General features: G+C 38.1%; 1 protein-coding gene across 3 annotated transcripts; it reads left to right on the forward strand.

Annotated features, from left to right (window-relative positions):
• The first annotated feature begins 5050 nt into the window (after positions 1-5050).
• On the forward strand, positions 5051-20461 carry RRH (retinal pigment epithelium-derived rhodopsin homolog). Of its 3 annotated transcripts, XM_028492174.2 has the most exons (8): positions 5051-5659; positions 8199-8309; positions 10720-10910; positions 12431-12530; positions 13288-13441; positions 14365-14533; positions 18629-18720; positions 19996-20461. In XM_028492174.2, exons 1-8 carry the CDS (start codon positions 5554-5556, stop codon positions 20108-20110), a joined length of 1038 nt encoding a protein of 345 aa, XP_028347975.1. In that variant the 5' UTR covers positions 5051-5553; the 3' UTR covers positions 20111-20461. The 3 variants fall into 3 exon arrangements, with proteins under 3 accessions (XP_028347975.1, XP_028347976.1, XP_007105918.1); XM_028492175.2 differs by lacking the exon at positions 18629-18720; XM_007105856.3 differs by lacking the exon at positions 8199-8309 and having other exon boundaries at positions 18542-18720.
• Positions 20462-20810: the final 349 nt, after the last annotated feature.

Below are 20810 nucleotides of genomic sequence, written 5' to 3' on the forward strand. Positions count from 1 at the left end.
TATATGGCCTTTATTATGTTGAGGTAGTTTCCCTCTTTTTATCATAAATGGGTGTTGAATTTTGTCAAAAGCTTTTTCTGCATCTATTGAGATGATCATATGGTTTTTATTCTTCAATTTGTTAATATGGTGTATCATATTGATATACCATATTGATTTGCCTATATTGAAGAATCTTTGCATCCCTGGGATAAATCCCATTTGATCATGGTGTAGGATCCTCTTAATGTGTTGTTGGATTCTGTTTGCTAGTATTTTGTTGAGGATTTTTGCATCTATATTCATCAGTGATAATTGGTCTGTAATTTTCCTTTTTAGTAGTATCTTTGTCTGGTTTTGGTATCAGGGTGATGGTGGCCTCATAGAATGAGTTTGGGAGTGTTCCTTCCTCTGCAATTTTTTGGAAGAGTTTGAGAAGGATGGGTGTTAGCTCTTCTCTAAATGTTTGATAGAATTTGCCTGTGAAGCCATCTGGTCCTGGACTTTTGTTTGTTGGAAGATTTAAAATCACAGTTTCAATTTCAGTGCTTGTTACTGGTCTGTTGATATATTCTACTTCTTCCTGATTCAGACTTGGAAGGTTATACCTTTCTAAGAGTTTGTCCATTTCTTCCAGATTGTCCATTTTATTGGCATAGAGTTGCTTGTAGTAGTCTCTTAGAATGCTTTGTATTTCTGCGGTGTCTGTTGTAACTTCTCCTTTTTCATTTCTAATTTTATTGATTTGAGTCCTCTCCCTCTTTTTCTTGATGAGTCTAGCTAATGGTTTATCAATTTTGTTTATCTTCTCAAGGAACCAGCTTTTAGTTTTATTGATCTTTGCTATTGTTTTCTTTGTTTCTATTTCATTTATTTCTGCTCTGATCTTTATGATTTCATTCCTTCTAACTTTGGGTTTTATTTGTTCTTTCTCTAGTTCCTGTAGGCCTAAGGTTAGATGGTTTATTTGAGATTTTTCTTGTTTCTTGAGGTAGGCTTGTATTGCTATAAACTTCCCTCTTAGAAAGGCTTTTGCTGCATCCCATAGGTTTTGGATCATTGTGTTTTCATTGTAATCTGTCTCTAGGTGTTTTTTGATTTCCTCTTTGATTTCTTCAGTGATCTCTCGGTTATTTAGTAGTGTATTGTTTAGCTTCCATGTGTTTGTGTTTTTTACGTTTTTTTCCCGTTATTGATTTCTAGATCATAGCATTGTGGTTGGAAAAGATACTTGATATGATTTCAGTTTTCTTAAATTTACCGAGGCTTGATTTGTGACCCAAGCTGTGATCTCTGCTGGAGAATGTTCTGTGTGCACTTGAGAAGAAAGTGTAATCTGCTGTTTTTGGATAGAATGTCCTATAAATATCAATTAAATCTATTTGGTCTATTGTGTCATTTAAAGCTTGTGTTTCCTTATTAATTTTCATTTTGGATGATCTCTCTGTTGGTCTAAGTGAGGTGTTAAAGTCCCCTACTATTATTGTGTTACTGTCGATTTCCGCTTTTAGAGCTGTTAGCAGTTGCCTTATGTATTGAGGTGCTCCTCTGTTGGGTGTGTATATATTTATAATTGTTGTATCTTCTTGGATTGATCCCTTGATCATTATGTAGTGGCCTTCCTTGTCTCTTGTAACATTGTTTATTTTAAAGTCTATTTTATATGACATGAGTATTGCTACTCCAGCTTTCTTTTGATTTCCATTTTCATGGAGTATCTTTTTCCATTGCCTCACTTTCAGTCTGTATGTGTCTCTAGGTCTGAAGTGGGTCTCTTGAAGACAGCATATATATGGGTCTTGTTTTTGTATCCATTCAGCAAGCCTGTGTCTTTTGGTTGGAGCATTTAATCCATTCACGTTTAAGGTAATTATCAATATGTATGTTCCTATTACCATTTTCTTAATTGTTATGGGTTTGTTTTTGTAGGTCCTTTTGTTCTCTTGTGTTTCCCACTTACAGAAGTTCTTTTAGCATTTGTATAGCTGCTTTGTTGGTGCTGAATTCTCTTAGCTTTTGTTTGTCTGTAAAACGTTTGATTTCTCTGTTGAATCTGAATGAGATCCTTGCTGGGTAGAGTAATCTTGGTTGTAGGTTCCTCCCCCTTCTGGCTTGTAGAGTTTCTGCTGAGAAATCAGCTGTTAACCTTATGGGAGTTCCCTTGTATGTTATTTGTCGTTTTTCCTGTGTTGCTTTCAGTAGTTTTTCTTTGTCTTTAGTTTTTGTCAATTTAATTACTATGTGTCTCGGCGTGTTTCTCCTTGGGTTTGTCCTGTATGGGACTCTGCGCTTCCTGGACTTGGGTGGCTATTTCCTCTCCTATGTTAGGGAATTTTTCAACTATAATCTCTTCAAATATTTTCTCGGGTCCTATCTCTCTCTCTTTTTCTTCTGGGACCCCTATAATGCGAATGTTGTTGTGGTTAATCTTGTCCCAGAGGTCTCTTAGGCTGTCTTCATTTCTTCTCATTCTTTTTTCTTTATTCTGTTCTGTGACAGTGAATTCCACCATTCTGTCTTCCAGGTCAGTTATCTGTTCTTTTGCCTCAGTTATTCTGCTATTGATTCTAGTGTATTTTTCATTTCAGTTATTGTATTGTTCATCTGTTTGTTTGTTCTTTAATTCTTCTAGGTCTTTGTTAAACATTTCTTCCATCTTCTTGATCTTTGCCTCCAGTCTTTTGCCGAGGTCCTGGATCATCTTCACTATCATTATTCTGAATTCTTTTTCTGGAAGGTTGCCTATCTCCACTTCATTTAGTTGTTTTTCTGGGGTTTTATCTTGTTCCTTCATCTGGTACAAAGTCCTGTGCCTTTTCATTTTGTCTGTCTTTCTGTGAATGTGGTTTTCCTTTCACAGGCTGCAGGATTGTAGTTCTTCTTGCTTCTGCTGTCTGCCCTCTGGTGGATGAGGCTATCTAAGAGGCTTGTGCAAGCTTCCTGATGGTAGGGACTGGTGGCGGGTAGAGCTGGGTGTTTCTCTGGTGTGCTGAACTCAGTAAAACTTTAATCTGCTTCTCTGCTGATGAGTGGGGCTGGGTTCCTTCCCTGTTGGTTGTTTGGCCTGAGGCGACCCAGCTCTGAACCTACCCTGCTGTTTGGTGGGGCTAATGGCGGACTCTGGGAGGGTTCACGCCAAGGAATACTTCCCAGAACTTCTGCTGCCAGTGTCCTTGTCCCCACGGTGAGCCACTGCCACCCCCGCCTCTGCAGGAGACCCTCCAACACTAGCAGGTAGGTCTGGTTTAATCTCCCCTGGGGTCACTGCTCCTTCCCCTGGGTCCTGATGCACACACTACTTTGTGTGTGCCCTCCAAGAGTGGAGTCTCTGTTTCCCCCCGTCCTGTCAAAGTCCTGCAATCAAATCCCGCTAGCCTTCAAAGTCTGATTCTCTAGGAATTTCTCCTCCTGTTGTCGGACCCCCAGGTTGGGAAGCCTGATGTGGGGCTCAGAACCTTCACTCCGTGGTGGACTTCTGTGGTATAAGTGTTCTCCAGTTTGTGAGTCCCCCACCCAGCAGTTACGGGATTTGATTTTATTGTGATTGCACCCGTCCTACCATCTCACTGCAGCTTTTCCTTTGTATTTGGATGTGGGGTATCTTTTTTGGTGAGTTCCAGTGTCTTCCTGTCAATGATTGTTCAGCAGTTAGTTGTGATTCCAGTGCTCTCACAAGAGGGTGTGAGCGCACATCCTTCTACTCCGCCATCTTGAACCAATCTCTTCTCTTCAGTGCTTACAGATAGAAGTAATTATTTCTGGAAAATTTAAATGGGTACTACAACTAACTAGGAATAATCCATTACAGAAAAAGAAGGAAGTATGAACCAAAGTAAACTCAAAAAATTTTGAGTGAATGGTGAATGCAAAAAAAAAAAGAGAAAGACTCAAAACCTAACAACCCATAGATTTTTTTTTTCTTTCTTTTTTTTTTTTTTGCTGCAGTACACGGGCCTCTCACTGTTGTGGCCTCTCCCATTGCAGAGCACAGGCTCCAGACGTGCAGGCTCAGCGGCCATGGCTCATGGGCCTAGCCGCTCCGCGGCATGTGGGATCTTCCCAGACCGGGGCATGAACCCGTGTCCCTTGCATCAGCAGGCGGACTCTCAACCACTGCGCCACCAGGGAAGCCCAACCCATAGATTTTTAAAAGGGAGAGGTCATCTTAGGTATTATGTTCATTGCTTTAGGGTCATTTGAAAATATTTTGGTATCGGAATACTAAAGAGATTCACTCTCCTAGTATAGATACACTTCCGAATATTTCATTATATTTATAAAAATTTGAATACTAGTAGCTATGGGATCTGGGACAGATCGACCAACCTGATTTCAACTTCTTTAGTTTATATATGTGTATAACTGAGAATTGAGGCAAAAGGATTATCCAGTCCCTTCTTGCTGTGCCATTCTAAGATTTATAAAATTAAATTAAGTAGGTAAATATAGCCCTCTAGTGGTTCTGTTATATGCTTACACTGTTAACTTTGGTGCATCTAGCATTTCTGTAAAGTACTGATTTTTAGAAATTCAGTATTGAGATCAGATTTTTATAATATTACATGGCATAAAGAATAGGGAAAAAGGTATAGGGATATTTTATTCTAACAGTAAATGTTCATATTAGATTGTCACCCACTTATGTTACCCACTTTTGGAGTTATAACGAGATAATCCAGAATATTAGAATTGCCCAGTACTTTACAAGATGAATTATTGAATCTAGGTACTCTGCTGGTGTATGCAATGATTATTACCAGATTAACTACTTGTGCATATCCAAGTGTAGGGTAAATGAACTGAGGTGAATTGTGAAGTAGATCATACTATATCTATGCTTTATTGCCCTGGAATTTATGGTATGGCTTTAGGGGAAAACAAATTACAGAATGATTTTATATATACATAGCTCCCCATTTTTTGAAAAGAATGAAAAAAAAAGTGGAAGAAACCTCAAACAGTTGTATAAATATATGTTTCTATAAGCAATGAAAAGCAGAATATACACCAAACAATATTATTACCATTAGGGGAGTAAAATTTGGAAGGATGGGGGAGATTACTTCTTTACTTATCTCTAATGATTTAAATTGTTATGGAAAAAACAAAAGGAATTGAAATGGAAAACTTGAAAGGGTCAAACAGAAAACAGGGACCTTAATCTGAATAGTTTTAGAGGACTAAGGCTGGCTCTTAATTTTGAAACTGATTTCCAGCAGAAATCAGTTAAGTCAGGTCCTGATCTGCTTTTCTGAGTTTGTTTATTGTTTAAATGGGATGTGTGCACTTGATAATCTTGGATATAAATCTGATGCCCTAATTGGTTAAAATGTGTGTTGCTTGTTATTTCTCTTTATTTTGCTAATAAGCTTTTCTGTTGTTCTGGGAATTAAAAATCCTTTCCTTTTTAGCCCAATTAAATTTGTTAAGGGAGGGCCTCTATGAAAAGGCCCTTCTTTGAGGTCTTTAAGTGGAAATGATTGGTTCTGAAAATTCTTTCCTAGGTGGCTTTTGAAACATTTCATAGTTATTGAAGGCCCATTATGAAGGCTATCGTGATATCTTCCCTCCAAAATGCTAAGGAATAATTTAGGCAACAGTTCAGACTCTAAAAATGAAGACGGCTTGGCCTTTTCACAGACTGAACACAATATTGTTGCAGCTTACTTGATTACGGCAGGTATGGATGTTTACTCCATTAACAGTTATTTTGTTTTTGAATAAGTGAAGAAAAGCAGAGGTTTTCAGCATAAGGTAGTAGAAAAAGCATGGGTTCAGAGATAATGTTTCAAGTTCTATATTGTTGGCCAACCTTGACAAGTCACTTATCCTTTCTCAGTTGGGGTGCTCATGTGATAAATAAGGATGATAATACTTGCTCTACTTCCTGGCTGTAAAGTTCGAAAAGAGAATGTAGGTGAAAGAATAAATGGAAACATGGTTAATGGTGGTTAATATAACAAGTTATTTTGAATTTTGATAGGCAGTGAGAGCCGTGAAATGGGGCTGAGAAAAGTTTTCTATAAAATGAGTAATTATCCATATGTTTGGTTATTACATTGTCAAATTAAGTTTTTATTGGGGAATAGTGTGCACCGTGGCAAAAATGTATTTTTATAGCATTTACTATTCTCATACATACTTTCTGTAGTTTTGTCCTTGGTGGTGAAATCTAGTTAAGAGCGAAAGATCCTGGAAAGAAAATTAAAGTTGTAAAAGGAGAGAGCAGTGTGTATTGTCACTGAGGACAGAGTTTGTAAATTGAGCTCATTTTCGAATGCTGTATTGGAAAACTGAGCTTTGGTTTTCATTTTTTAGTATCTTTGCAACAGTGAGCAAGTTTTTTGTTCTTCCATTTTCATATCTGTAAAATGGAGATAAGAATAAGCTACTGTCACAATTGTTTTGAAGAGTAAAATTAAATAATGCACAAATACACCTAAATGATATATATAGTATATGTTGGACAAATGTTTCTTTCTCCCCACATACACACACTCATTGATGCATATATTGGATTAAGATAAAGACTTGTTGGCTGAAAAAAAGGGATGAGGAAATTGACAATAGAAGTTCTCTGATTACCTTTTTTATGTATAGGTTGAATTGTGGTATTAATTTTATGCTTAGCAGTCACTTCATTTTCAACTTTATGCTTAGTAATGAGTTTTAGAAGTAACTTTTATTATTTTTTGGATTGACTTATGAAAATTTTCAAATATATTCAAAAGTAGAGTAAAAACATAACAAATCCTACTGTACCCAGTTTATTCTTTATAATTGCTTAGTTTCCCCATAATTCACAGAGTATAACTTCTGTGATAGAAAATGTGGTTCCTCAGCTAACTTTTTCGTTTGAATACCTCTGTATGATAAGCACTGGATAAGTTCTGTTTTCTTTTTGATTTTTTTTTTTTTTTGGTGTTGCAACAGAAAGGAGAAAACAATATACTACTTAAAGAGATAAGCTCCTTATCACAATTACATAGAAGTACTTTGTATACAAACTTTTGGTTTAGTTAGTTTTTGGTAGATGACCAAGAAAAGCTATCTTTTTTGATCTGGTTACAAAAGAAGCATGCAAAGAAATTTTCCTGTTAAGAAAATATTCTTGCTGGTTCTTATCCCTGTAACAGTAACAGTAATAGTAATAGTAATAGTAATCTTACTATGATGACAATGATGACTTCTACTAGAATTACTATTACTACTGCTACTACTACTCCAACCACCACCACCACCACCACTACTACTACTGCTACCACTACTAATGTTATTATTGGAATACTTGGTATATACCAAGCACTGTTCTAAATATTTACATGTACAGAATAATTCATCCTTATGCTAATTCAGTAAGTAAATTTTATTTTCCCTGTTTACAGATAAAGAGTTTAAATAACTTTCCCAACACACACATCTCCTAAGTAGTTACGCCAAGATTTGAACTCAGGTATTTCGACTCTAGAACCCTCAGGTATAACTACAAGGATCAGTTTTATCAATACTATGAGTATGTGTTTGTTTGTGTTTTTAGTAGATGAACTGAAGGGAGCATATCTAACTTCGTTATGCTTTTGTTCAAACGTTTATTGTTCTTTGGGCCCCCCAATCTTTCCCTTTAACAAAACTCACTTAAATGTCCAAATCGAAGCCAAAACTGAGGAAAAGAATTTAGTCAAAGCATTTATTTCATTTGTTACTTTTACCAAGAGCCTATTTAGATTTTTCATTTTAAATTTAATTTTTAGTTTAATATTTCTCTTAGATTGTAGCTCTTACAAACGTTACCAACTTGAGCACTCTCCCTTTCTCCAGTTAATGCTGGGGAGCAAGAGGGCATGGCGAATTAAGGATCTGAAATAGATTCATTATGGGTGACTTGTAGGATGAAGCGTGAGAGATAGTAGGCTGAGAGGATGGCTGTGTACCAGCTAATGAAAGACCTAAGCCGTAAAGGCGATAGGGGAATCACTGAATGACATGATCCAATTTGTATGTTAGAAATGTGCTGTAGTGGTAGCTAAGAGACCAGGTAGGTGGCCCCTGTGTGATTAAGATTAAAAAGACTTCTGAGGAGGAAGTAGTAGCATTGGAGATAGAAATAGACACATTCAAGAGCGAGAAGTTAGAATTGATGGTTGGATGTGGAGACTGGGGGAGAAGGTGAGGGAGCATCAAAGATGACATCTAGGTTTCTCTTTTGGGCCACTGGATAGATGGTGAAGCTATTCTTCAAGATGGGAGCACATCTGGGGAAGAACATGTATGGGTCAAGAGAGAAAATCTCTGGGTTCCGTTTGAGAGAAGTCCCATAAAAAGCTGCGCACGTGAGTTTGAATTTTGAGATTGATCTGGAAAGTAACAGCATATAGCCTTGAATCTGTGAAATCACTGAGTGTATATTGAATGTGAAAAGAAAGAAGGTCCAGGACAGAAACTTGGACAATGCATATATTTAATAAGGTAGAGATGAAGAAAGAAAGGCCAGGAAGTAGATTAAGAAGGATCTGCCAAAGAGATTGGAGGAGAGCCACAGAAGCCAAGGGAAAATTAACTGAACGTAGACCTAACTACTAAATGATCTATTGTCTACTCATTAGAAAACACCTACAGCTGGGAAATAAAGCAGAGTGCTTGAGACAGCTGCAGAGAAAATAGAAAAAGGGCTAAATTGTTTACCTCATTCTCCCTGTTATATCTAAAACCTCCCCCAAAGCACAATTACTTTATTCTGGTTGCATATTTGGTAGGCAACAATTTACTGCACTGTGTTTTTATCTGACTTAAAAATCATCAAATCTGTAACTAGCCCAGAAAGATTCTTCAATTCACTAAACATTTTGGAGCTACAATACTAGATGCAAAAATACTGAGCCAAAGAATCATCTAATTTGATATCATTGTGCCTTAATTATGCTTGCAGGAATAACAGACATTAAGCAATATGAGTTTTAGTTGTCCCGTTTATTAAATAAATCTGCTATATGTCATATATACAACATAGAAATGATTAGAAGCCTAAAATCTACACAGGAAGACTAGGCATGTATGAATTAAATAATATAGCATCACATAAGATAAAGTATAATATAAACAAGTACTTTGAGAATTTAGAGAAGAGAGGATACTATGCGGAGGACAAGTCTTTGGGGCAGAATTGGCATTGAACAGAATTTTGAAGGGTAGCATTTGGAAAGGTAGAGGAAAGGAGTAGGGTGTTCCAAGTGGGAGAAATGAAAGCCGAAATTTACCACAAGCCTGGTGCATTTGATAAATAATTAGATGGAGGGCTTGTTTGACAAGTGTGAAAATTTGCTTAGAGAGGGTAAAAACAGATTGAGGCCAAGAGCCTGGAATACCAGGCTGGGACATGTGGACTTCATCCTGCAGACGTTGGGGTGTACTGGAGGTTTTGTGAAGAGCCTTGGTTAATTCTATGTTATAGAAAGTTTATTCTGCCAGCAGCATGCAGGAGGAAAGAACAGGAACCTGGAAGATTAGTATAACAGGATTTTGAATGGAAGTTTTGACCAAGGTGCCAAGATATAATAGAAGTTCTTCCTTAGCTGATACATTTGGGTGTTGGTGCTTGGAAACCTTCCCTCTCTCCGGCAATAGCTGGAGCTGATCACCAGAGTTCTCTTCATGATGGTGAACACCACTCTATTCCTTTTGTTCCTTACTCCTCCTTTAGCCCCTAGGAATCTGGTAATAGCTGTAGCCTCTCTCAGCTGTTAGGACCTAATATGGCCCACATCTGGCTTATGGGAAATGTGTGCATCCTTTGTTGCATGTAGGGAGTGTTAAACAGGCTAACATGCACATCCAGTCCACTCAACAATATTTCTTGCTGTAAATGAAAACACTGCCATTCAGATTAAGAAGTTCAGTCATCAGTCTACCTGAATCCAGCCAATTCTGGGGCACCGACAACATTGAGTTTCTGGACCTGCAGGGCTAGGAGTCAGATCCCAGGCTGTGGAGACTTGACTAGGGTGATATGGCCTGTGAGGCTTCTCAGTGGACCTGAAAGCCAGTCCGACTTCCTCTCTGGATAGCCAAACCTTGCAGTGTGCATTCTTCTATAGAGGTGTGTGTGTGTGTGTGTGTGTGTGTGTGTGTGTGTGTGTGTAATGAAGAATTTAGATTTGAACATGTTGAGTTTCAAGTGATATTGAAACAGTCATATGATCTTACATACTGTAGATGCTTAATAAATGTTTAATGGCAATGAATTGTATGAAAAGGGATGCAGGACTGGAGCATATTTCAGGGATGGAAAGTGACAGAAGCACTGTTAGGATAGAATGATAGCTGAGGCTTGAGAAACTATAGAGAAAGGAGAGCCTCAGGCTTCAGGAAGGAGGATGAGAGAATTAAGCTGCCAAAGGAGATTGTATGATCATATGTATATCCTAAAAATCAGTGGTGGTGGTATCATGACATGCAAGGGAATAATATCAAGGACAGAGTGATCAATAGTGATGACATTAACACCAGTCTTTGGTGCTGGTTTATGCAGTTGGTAGATTCTTTGTGCTTTAATTTTTATATTTCTATTTTACCAAAGGGCTGTGAAGATATTACAACTAGCTTGAAGAATAGCTGAAGCTCTTCAAATAAACGAACCAAAACAGATTTGCTATATTTTTGAAGAAGCTTAAATATTTAATTTGATTCTACTTTTACACATTCAAATTAAACAAAGTATGTGATTTTTTTTGTTTATGTTCTCAGGTATGATAAGTGTTCTCAGCAACATAATAGTTCTGGGCATCTTCATTAAGTACAAAGAGCTTCGGACACCCACAAATGCAATTATCATTAACTTGGCTGTTACTGATATAGGGGTCAGTAGCATTGGCTACCCCATGTCTGCTGCTTCAGATCTGCATGGAAGTTGGAAGTTTGGACATGCAGGATGTCAGGTATTGGAGATCTTTAGAATCAAAGCAAAATAAAGTAGATTAAGAAAATGTACATTTAAATGTCTTTAAAAAAATCCCAAGGGTTTCAATCAAATAAGATTATGTAGGATAATAGATATGGTGCTCTTAATAAAAATGGCTTTAGGAGTGACTGGGAAATATATTCTTTAATAAGAGAAATGAAATCAGTCGCCATCATTATATTTTCAAAATTTCCCCAACTCAAAGGAATAAACTAACAAAAAATTAGCAGTCAACTAGAGAAGAAAAGTGAACATTTGCATATTCAAATAAAAACTTGCGTATTGCAAATTCAAAAAGAAATACTCTACTTTCATTTGAAACAATAAAATATCTAATGACTATGTCATAATATCTAAGTAATGTAGTTAAACTACATGTTGCTGATTTTTTTCTATGGAAAGTTCTCCATGAGAATTGCTGGTGAATATATCTACTATGATTTTTACTGACAAGAAAATAAATTAATTTGCATTAATGACTTTTGGCCTAATTTTTAAAAACAGTTAGCTATTTTAAGCTATAAAACTATAGAGAATAAAATGAAAAGAGTAGAGAGTAGTGAATACCCATGTGTGCACCAACCAATTTTATCAAATCTTAATGTTTTGCAATATGTGCTTCAGATTGTTCGGGGTTTTTAAAAATTTTTTTCTTTTTTTCTTTGGCTGCACCGTGTGGCTTGGCTTGCGGGATCTTAGTTCCCCGGCCAGGGATGGAACCCAGACCCTGTCAGTGAAAGCATGGAGTCCTAACCACTGGACTGCCAGAGAATTCCCTGTTTCCAATTTTTAAAACCACAAACAAGGCTTCAATAAATTGTTCTCATACATGTCTTTTTCTGCAATGTGTGAGAGTTTAGATACATTACTAGGAAAGGAATTGTTTGGTTGTAGATAATGTTTATCTTCAATTTGATCAGATGTGGACAAATTTCTCTCCAAAATGGTTGTGCCAGTTGCTAGAACTTCTATTACTCCACATTTTCTCCAACACTTGGGGTTGTCAGACTTTTGAATTTGTAGCATTTTGATGGAAATAAAATAGTATCTTATAATTTGCATTTCTTTCAAGATTTAATGTGATTGTACATCTTATGTCATAAACATGCAGGTTTCCTCTTGTGTGAGTAGCCCATTTTTCTGTTTGTCTTTTCCCCCTGTTGAATTGTCGGTCTTCTGAATAGCAGTCTTTTGTTCGTTATGTGCATTGCACTTAATTTATGGTTTGTTTTTGCACTCCACAGAGTATGTATAAAAGTTTTACTTTAAGCCTTCACATTTTATAAAAAATTTATTTTAATTAATGAAGTCTCAAAATATTTTCTATAAATGCCTTTATTAAACCACTTATAATTTGACAATAAATGATATATTTTAAAATAGTAAAATAAAAAACACTCAGTGTATTTAAAATATATTTTAGCAATGGGATAAAAGTGTAAATGTCTCTTGGGAGGATGTGTAGAATGGTGGAATCTTTCCAATTTTGATCTTCAGATTTATGCTGGATTGAATATCTTTTTTGGAATGGCAAGTATTGGATTGCTCACAGTTGTGGCTGTGGATCGATACCTGACCATCTGCTGTCCTGATGCAGGTACAGCACTTTTCTCAGCTTTCTCAATGAACCCATTTTTGCTTAAGTACTGCTCGATACACATTCACTTCAAAATGTAAATGTAATGGCTTGCAACATGGTCAGTCATATTTCTCTGATAATCCTTGACTGAAAGTTTCAGTGATTTTCTATTATACCTAGAATAAAACCCAAATTTCACAACACAGCCTCCAAGGTCCCACGCATTCTGGCCCCTGGCTACCTTTCCAGTGTGGTCTGGGGTCCTCTCACTTTGGGGTGCTAGCCAAACCCTTTCCCACTTTGGGGTCTTTGTAAATGCTATTTCCCTAGTGTTTCTCCATTTATATCCTCTGACTGATCATTTTATCATTCAGGTTTCAGCTTAAATGTCTTTTTTTTTTTTTCAGAATGTGAATTCATGTAGATAGGTTTTGTGTGAACTAAAGTGCTCTGTGAAGAATCTATTTGATGACAACTTTGAATAATCAGTTAAAACAAAATGAAGATATGGGGCTTCCCTGGTGGCGCAGTGGTTGAGAGTCCGCCTGCCGATGCAGGGGACACGGGCGGGTTCGTGCCCCGGTCCGGGAAGATCCCACATGCCGCGGAGCGGCTGGGCCCGTGAGCCATGGCCGCTGAGCCTGTGCGTCTGGAGCCTGTGCTCCGCAACGGGAGAGGCTACACAGTGAGAGGCCCGCGTACCGCAAAAAAAAAAAAAAAGATATGAATCACATCATTGGGAAATGACTTTGATGTTCCATATGTTTGTTAATAGGAAGAAGAATGACCACCAACACTTACATCAGCATGATTCTGGGGGCCTGGATCAATGGCCTCTTTTGGGCTTTGATGCCTATTGTTGGGTGGGCTAGTTATGCCCCAGATCCTACTGGGGCCACCTGTACCATAAACTGGCGGAAAAATGATGTGTAAGAGACATGTTTACACTTTATAATCAAATGCTTCTAGTGTAGACATTTTCTCACCATTTCAAATTTAAGGTCAGATCAAATGTTTCTCATACAGAGATGACAAAGAGCTTCCTTGGTAAAGATTATATGATTACAGTAGAGATGAAGTGAGAAAAGTGACTTATGCTTATTTGCAAGGACAGGCCATCCAGCTCCCCTTGTCCCCTGCTCTGTTCCTTCCTCTATCTTCTGGCAGCAAAGACGAAACAGAGAATCCTTCCAATATCCACACCTTAGAGGTAGGACCTGACGGGGGAAAGGAGTGTTAGTGGAGCTAGACAGTGTGCAGATCTGGCAAAAGTCCAGGCTTTCTTTTCTAGATGATCTGGTGATAAAGCATCTCCTGAGAATTATGCAGCAAAAGCACAGTCACTGCAAGGATTTGCTTGCTCATCAGTGATGCTTTTCTATATTTACCAGGGAAAAGGGGGTAATTTAGTTTATTAAAGGAAATGAAAGACTGTGAAGAAAAGCAAATAGAAAATTTCTAACTCAAACTAAATCTAAAACTTTTTAGATTCAGTACAAGGTCAAAAAATAAATATTTTAGGCTTTATAGGCAAGACTGTCTCCATTGCAGCTATTCAACTCTGCCTGTGATAGCAGCCCTAGACTGTATGTAATGAATACGGTTCCAATAAAATTTTATTTACAAAGACAGGCAACAGGCTGGATTTGGCCCACAGGTCATAGTTTGCCAACCCCTAGTCCAAATGAACTCAAAGTCAAATGCACTTCCTAAGCTATTTAATAATATAATGACTGCTGGACAGTGCCAGTGTTATTTCTGATAATTATCCTGTTTCCCTTACTCTATTTAGTATATTAAATGAGTAGTGATTTAATGTCATGATTTAATTATTTCCTTTTCTTACTTTCAGATCTTTTGTTTCTTACACCATGATGGTTGTTGCGATAAATTTTATTGTGCCCTTGATAATGATGTTTTACTGCTATTACCATGTCACTCGATCCATTAAACATCATGCTACTAGTAACTGCACTGAGTATCTCAACAGAGATTGGTCAGATCAGGTAGATGTAACAAAGGTAAGACATTAAAATCCTTGAAAAGGTTTTGTAATCAAGCTTTTACATGGACATGGTTCCTTGGCTCCTACAGTCACCTCTCCCCAACTCCCGATTCTTACTCTCTGGCTCTTTTTTCTGGTGTTGGCCTCCATATTTCTAAATGATGTGCTTATCTGCTGTTTTGGGTAATTTAAAAAAAAAAATAAATTTATTTATTTATTTTTGGCTGCGTTGGGTCTTTGTTGCTGCACGTGGGCTTTCTCTAGTTGGGACGAGCAGGGGCTACTCTTCATTGCGTTGCGTGGGCTCCTTATTGCAGTGGCTTCTCTGGTTGCGAGGCATGAGCTCTAGGCGTGTGGGCTCAGTAGTTGCGGTGCACGGGCTTAGTCGCTCTGCAGCATGTGGGATCTTCCCGGACCAGGGCTCGAACCCGTGTCCCCTGCATTGGCAGACGGATTCTTAACCACTGCGCCACCAGGGAAGCCCTGTTGTAGGTATTTTTCTTTGCTGTTACTTCTTGATTTCCTACTATAGACAAAGAAAATTTTTCTTATACCACCAACCTTTCCTACTCCTCCTCACCAACATTTATCTCTCATCTTATCAGTAAAATGTTAATATTTGGTTAGATGAAGAGCCAGTTTTACATTATTGTGATTATCTAAATTTTATTTATTGAAAATCTCTGTAAGACTCCATGATTTATATTTCTTTTTTTATACAACTTCTCCCCCTTTGGAGTTAACAATTCATTCCTTTTCTCTTTCTCTTCCTCCGTTCATCTCTCTCCCCTTCTCTCCTCTCCCCCTCTCTCTCTCTGTAGCTTTGTTTGCTGACTCTTCTGTTCACCTGTCACTAATTCATCTCTAAACTCTCCACCAGAAGCTTCAGTCTCCTCTTAGTATATTCAAATACATCAGAGACTAAGTCGACTTTATCCTTTTCTTGGCGCTACCCTCCTGACACCTGCCAGATCTCTTGCCCTAGTCTACACTGGCTGTTCTTTAGGATGACTACCTAGGAAGCCAGCATCCCCACATCTCCTTTGTCACCAGCTGGGAATGCCTTTGGCTTGTCTAGTAGGTCAGATCGCCCGTTTTGTGGATTGCATGTCTTCCCTTTTTTTTTTGGTTAACTCCTTCACATTTGGTGTAACACATTCTCTAATAGAGTCCTGAGAAGGTCACAAGGAAGACACATTTTTAAGATTTTGCATGCCTGAAAATGTCTTAATTCTACGATCATGTTTGACCGATTGTTTGCTTGGTACGGAATTCTAAGTAGAAAAATGACTTTCAAAGAATTTTGAAGGCATTACTCTATATAGTCTCTCGGCTTCAGGTGTCACTATTGAGAAGGCTGACAGCATTCCGGTGATCTGCGTTCTCTCTGGAAGCTTGTGATTTTCTCTGTGTCTCCAGTTTTCTGAAATGTCATGCTGATATGCCTTGGTGTGGCTCTTTATTCACCCACATGCTGGGTACTGGGTGAATGCTTTCTATGTCGAGACTCAGGTCTTCCCTTCTGGGAGTTTCCTTGTATTATTTCTCCGGTGAGTTTCCCCTCCCATTTTGTTTTCTCTGTTCTCTTTTTCTGGAACTCTTTTTATCTGAGTATTTAATCTCCTGGATTTGTCTTTTAATTTTCTTAAATATTCTCTCCTGCATTATTTCTGTTTTTTGTTTTGTTTTTATTTATTTATTTATTTTTGGCTGTGTTGGGTCTTCATTGCTGCACACGGGCTTTCTCTAGTTGCGGTGAGCAGGGGTTACTCTTTGTTGCGGTGTGCGGGCTTCTCATTGCAGTGGCTTCTCTTGTTGTGGAGCACGGACTGTAGGCATGCAGGCTTCAGTAGTTGTGGTGCACGGGATTAGTTGCTCTATGGTATGTGGGATCTTCCCGGAGCAGGGCTCGAGCCCATGTCCCATGCATTGGCAGGCAGATTTTTAACCACTGCACCATCAGGGAAGTCCCATTTGTTTGTTTTTGTTTCTACTTTCTTCTTTTTTTTTAAAAAAGTTTTTTTTTAATGTGGACCATTTTTAAAGTCTTTATTGAATTTGTTACAATATTCCTTCTGTTTTATGCTTTGGTTTTTTGGCCGGGAGGCCTGTGGGATCTTAGCTCCCCAAACAGCGATCGAACCCACACCCCCTGCATTGGATGGCGAAGTCTTAACCACTGGACCACCAGGGAAGTCCCTGTTTCTACTTTCTGAGAGATTTCCTCAACCATGTCCAGGACTGGGATTGGGTGAGGAGAGTGAGGCTCAAGCCTGGGGTGCAAAATTTAAGCAGGCGCCAAAAAGCTCAGTAATCAAAAAATCAAGTAGTTAGTGCAGTATTTTAAAAAATCAAAATTTACGTAGAAAATCCACATTGAACAAAATATAAAATATTAAATAAAGACAGGATCTGACCCTGCACTTGCACAGTTCACCTTATTTACCTCACTCTTACCCTGGCTGACCATACATTTCAACCTTCCTATTGCATTTTTTAAATTCTGTTTTCACTTTTATGGATGAGCTAGATGCATTATTTTATACTCTGTACTTCTTTTTGATAGCGTCCTCTTCTTGTTTAATGCATGTGTATCTTCTCTCATTTCTGTGGTGATATTGTGTAATATTTACATTTTCCTTCTGTTCATCACATACTTTTTTTTCCCCGAGTTCCTGCACTGTTATGGTCTCTGCCTGTCAGTTTGTGTGTTTCCTCAATGTCTGGTGATCAGTGACTGTCCCTGCATATTTAAGAGTGATGCACTAAAAAGTTGATTGTGAGCTCTCGCTGTGCTCTGTCACTGGGATATGTCTTTGGAGAGGGGGGGTTCTGATGATCTGTACCTCTGGGTGTTTTCTTCTGTGCTGGTCAGTTTCCAAGGAGAGAAGATTCTTTCACCTTTCTGGGAAGGAGGTACAAGTCTGTGTACCCACATTCTCATGGCTCAGTGCAGGGAAGAGACAGCCCCCCTCTTTTCAGGACAGTATGCCAGCTCTCAGCTGAGCCCAGTGTTCCCCAGTCCCAAGTTTCCCTGCTTTACCCTCTCTTACACTGACCCTTGGGATTCTTCTGGGGAGAGGGGGCTGTTTCCTAGCTGAATAGAGAGGGGATTCAGAAGTCTAAATGCTTCTTTTTGCAGATTTTAGTGAGTTTTTGTGTTTTAGGTTCCAAGTGCAGCCCCACATTCAGAACTGTCACCTCCAATTCCTGAGACTTTCTGTAGTTCTGTGGAGTGGATTCATCTGTACCTGATTTTCCCTCATTCCTGGCTCTTTAAAATTAAAAAAAATTAAAAAAAAATCATTCTCAGGTCTGATAAGTAATATGCCACTTATCTAATGGTTATTCAATTTTTACTTTTACAAAGCTGTCTAATCTGTGGTTCTCAGACCTTATGCGTTGATGTCTTTTTAAACCTTTTCTATCGTTTTAGTGGGCAATCAGGAGGGAGCAATGTACAATGATAGTTTTTCATTCAAACAAAATGTAAGGGTAGCTCCATTACAAAATTATCTGCACTGTACGCATTATATGTGATTCATTATATACCAAGCTCAAATGGCCTGTATGAGAATTCATGGAGCTCAATAGAGGACTTTTTTTTTTTTTTCACGTTGAGTTTAGAAAGTTAGAAAGTTGTTTTTTAGATTAGCAGATGAGAGTGAGGAAAAGAAAGTGCAACACCAGCAGCCTGTAGCAGCACAGTCACTCCGGGTGGCCAGGAGCGGGCCCTTCTGCGTGTCATCCAAGCCAGCTTCTGTACTCTCCCGGCTCACCCAGAGGAGGTGGGCACTCTTCTCATTCGCGCGCCAGTCTGTCCACCTCACAAACTTTTGTTATCATAGATGACCTCAGGCATGTTAGCAAAGTATGAGGGGAAAAATTCAGTTTTTCCTCTGTGTCTTCAACAACATAAATTCATTCAAGTTCCAATCCAGACAATTTTTCATGCAGTTTAAGATATATTAGTTATTTTGATATTTTAGACATTGGGTTTGGCGAATATTGATTTCTTTTACAGATGTCTGTGATAATGATACTCATGTTTCTGGTGGCGTGGTCCCCTTATTCCATCGTGTGCTTATGGGCTTCTTTTGGTGACCCAAAGAAGATTCCTCCCTCAGTGGCCATCCTAGCTCCACTGTTTGCAAAATCTTCTACATTCTACAATCCATGTATTTATGTGATTGCTAATAAAAAGTAAGTTATGTCTAAAATGCTTCTCAACTAAAAAAAGCGTATACAGAAAGAATGTGAAAAAGGCAATGGATAATGTTCTAAAACTTTTGGGGAGGTAAGTGACAGAAACTCACTTCAGATGAATGTAAAAGTTATTTGGTTCATGCAACTTGAGAAGCATTTAGGACCTTAAATGTCTAGGGCTCCAGTTCTGTGACAGGCTCTTCCCACACAGAGGCGAGATAATCACGGGTAACTCAAGACCCAAGTTCCACAAGCTAAGCATCCCCAAATGTGAATTTCATCTCACATGGCTTTCTGGCAGAAGCGGCCCTGGATGGTCATTGGTGAGCTCAGCTTGGATCACATGGTTACCCCGTTTAAAATACGTGGAATTGGTTTTGCAAAGAAGAGAGTAGTTCTATTACTGGAAAATGGACAAAGCAAGGCCACTTGGGCTCCCTAAGTGGGTAGCATAGTTGTATATTTACTAGGAGGAAGACATCATTCAAATGCAAGGAAAAATTCAGTGCTAACATAAAGGGCTTCAGGAGTGTGTAGTCACTCAGGGTAGTTGAGAATCTTCCCCTTTCCCCTTTGTTGAGCCTCTGAGCAAGGATTTCTTTCCTGCCTCCTCCGTGAAGCTTAGACTACTTCATTTCCCGTTACTGCTTAAAGATGTAACAGTAGATGAACCAATCTACTGTGCTTAAATATTTGACCAGAAAAATCTCAGTAGAGGTGAAGTAATTTGATCCTGGAATGCCAATGCTGCTTCTTTTACACTTATGTATTTATGCACATGTTAGGAAAGCAACTTTAGCCACAGATATATGAAGAAACATAAAAACTTTTAAGAAGCAGACCACATAAGATGCATAAAGAACACATTATAAATTCAGAGTCTCTTGGTAGTTCTTTAGGAAAGGTCAGGCATTCTCAAGCTCCTCTTAATTTAAACTGGCCTTTGCTCAGAAGAACAAATGCATGAAATACACATCCTTAGTTCAAGTAAATAATTCCTTGCAAATGATGTTAGATGCACCCTCTTAGACATAATTAGTGGTTTTTATTAAGTGTCTTCAATGTTAATAGTCAGTGGTGTACAAGTGGTCTTTAACTGTGTCATACACTTGATACAGTGACCAAGGGTCTCAACAGCAGATGTTAAAGCTGGAAGCAGAAATTTATCTGGGGATGCCAGTTGGTAGTAGTGGCATCTTAGCCATGTTTGAGAGTACTCTAAATGTGCCAGGTCCTCATGGGTAATGCCAGATTTTCCCTTTTTTATTGTAGGTTCCGGAGGGCGATGCTTGCCATGTTCAGATGTCAGACTCACCAAGCAATGCCCGTGGCGAGTATCTTACCAATGGATGTACTACAAAACCCACTGACTTCTGGAAAAGTCTGAAATAAGAGGAAAGCACACATTATCAAAACATTTGCTTTACTTTTTTTTTTCAATGATTTAATTTCACTTAAAATCTGAGCCCATTTCAATCAAATGCAGACATAGAGGATTGTCCTAATAGACTGTAGATTTCTCATGTGTAGTTTATAAGTTCTTCTGTTGGTGCAGTGGCCACTTTAGGGAATGTTTCATTGTTTCCTTATATGTAAACTTATTGCTTATCTCCTTTAGTGAATAGAGGCACATGAGATTAAGGCCTCTTCTCTTTTGCCCTATCATGGCATGTATTACGCTGTACCTAGTATCTTGCCTGGTCCCTCCATTAGATCAGAAGCAACTGCTATTTTAATGTTAGAATAAATTAATAATAATAATAAGTAATAGTCTTTAATAAATAATTATTGAAATGAGTTGTTGGATGTTCCCAGCTAGAATGGAAAACATTTTTAGCACTTCACAATTTAAAAAATTTAATGCAATTATTTATTAACAGTCTACTTCATAAAAATGATCAAATGAATATTAAGCACTATTGCTTTTAAATCACATCAGTCAATGCACATATATGTTTTATATAGCAATTTATAATCTGTGCATACTATTATGTGTTCTGCATTTTTAATTACTGTTTTCATGTGTATGTATTTCCATATACTTGGCACTAGAATTAAGTTTAATCAGAGTGAGGGTTTTTGTATGT

This window comes from Physeter macrocephalus, chromosome 7 (genome assembly GCF_002837175.3).
Source record: "Physeter macrocephalus isolate SW-GA chromosome 7, ASM283717v5, whole genome shotgun sequence".
NCBI classification, from domain to species: domain Eukaryota; kingdom Metazoa; phylum Chordata; class Mammalia; order Artiodactyla; family Physeteridae; genus Physeter; species Physeter macrocephalus.

Bases quoted from the DNA above. Each gene is read 5' to 3' on its own strand.
- RRH (XM_028492174.2), top strand. From the start codon at position 5,554: ATGCTAAGGAATAATTTAGGCAACAGTTCAGACTCTAAAAATGAAGAC. The intron at 10,911-12,430 runs GTATTGGAGATC...TTTGATCTTCAG, and splicing joins TTGGACATGCAGGATGTCAG to ATTTATGCTGGATTGAATAT. The intron at 12,531-13,287 runs GTACAGCACTTT...GTTTGTTAATAG, and splicing joins CATCTGCTGTCCTGATGCAG to GAAGAAGAATGACCACCAAC.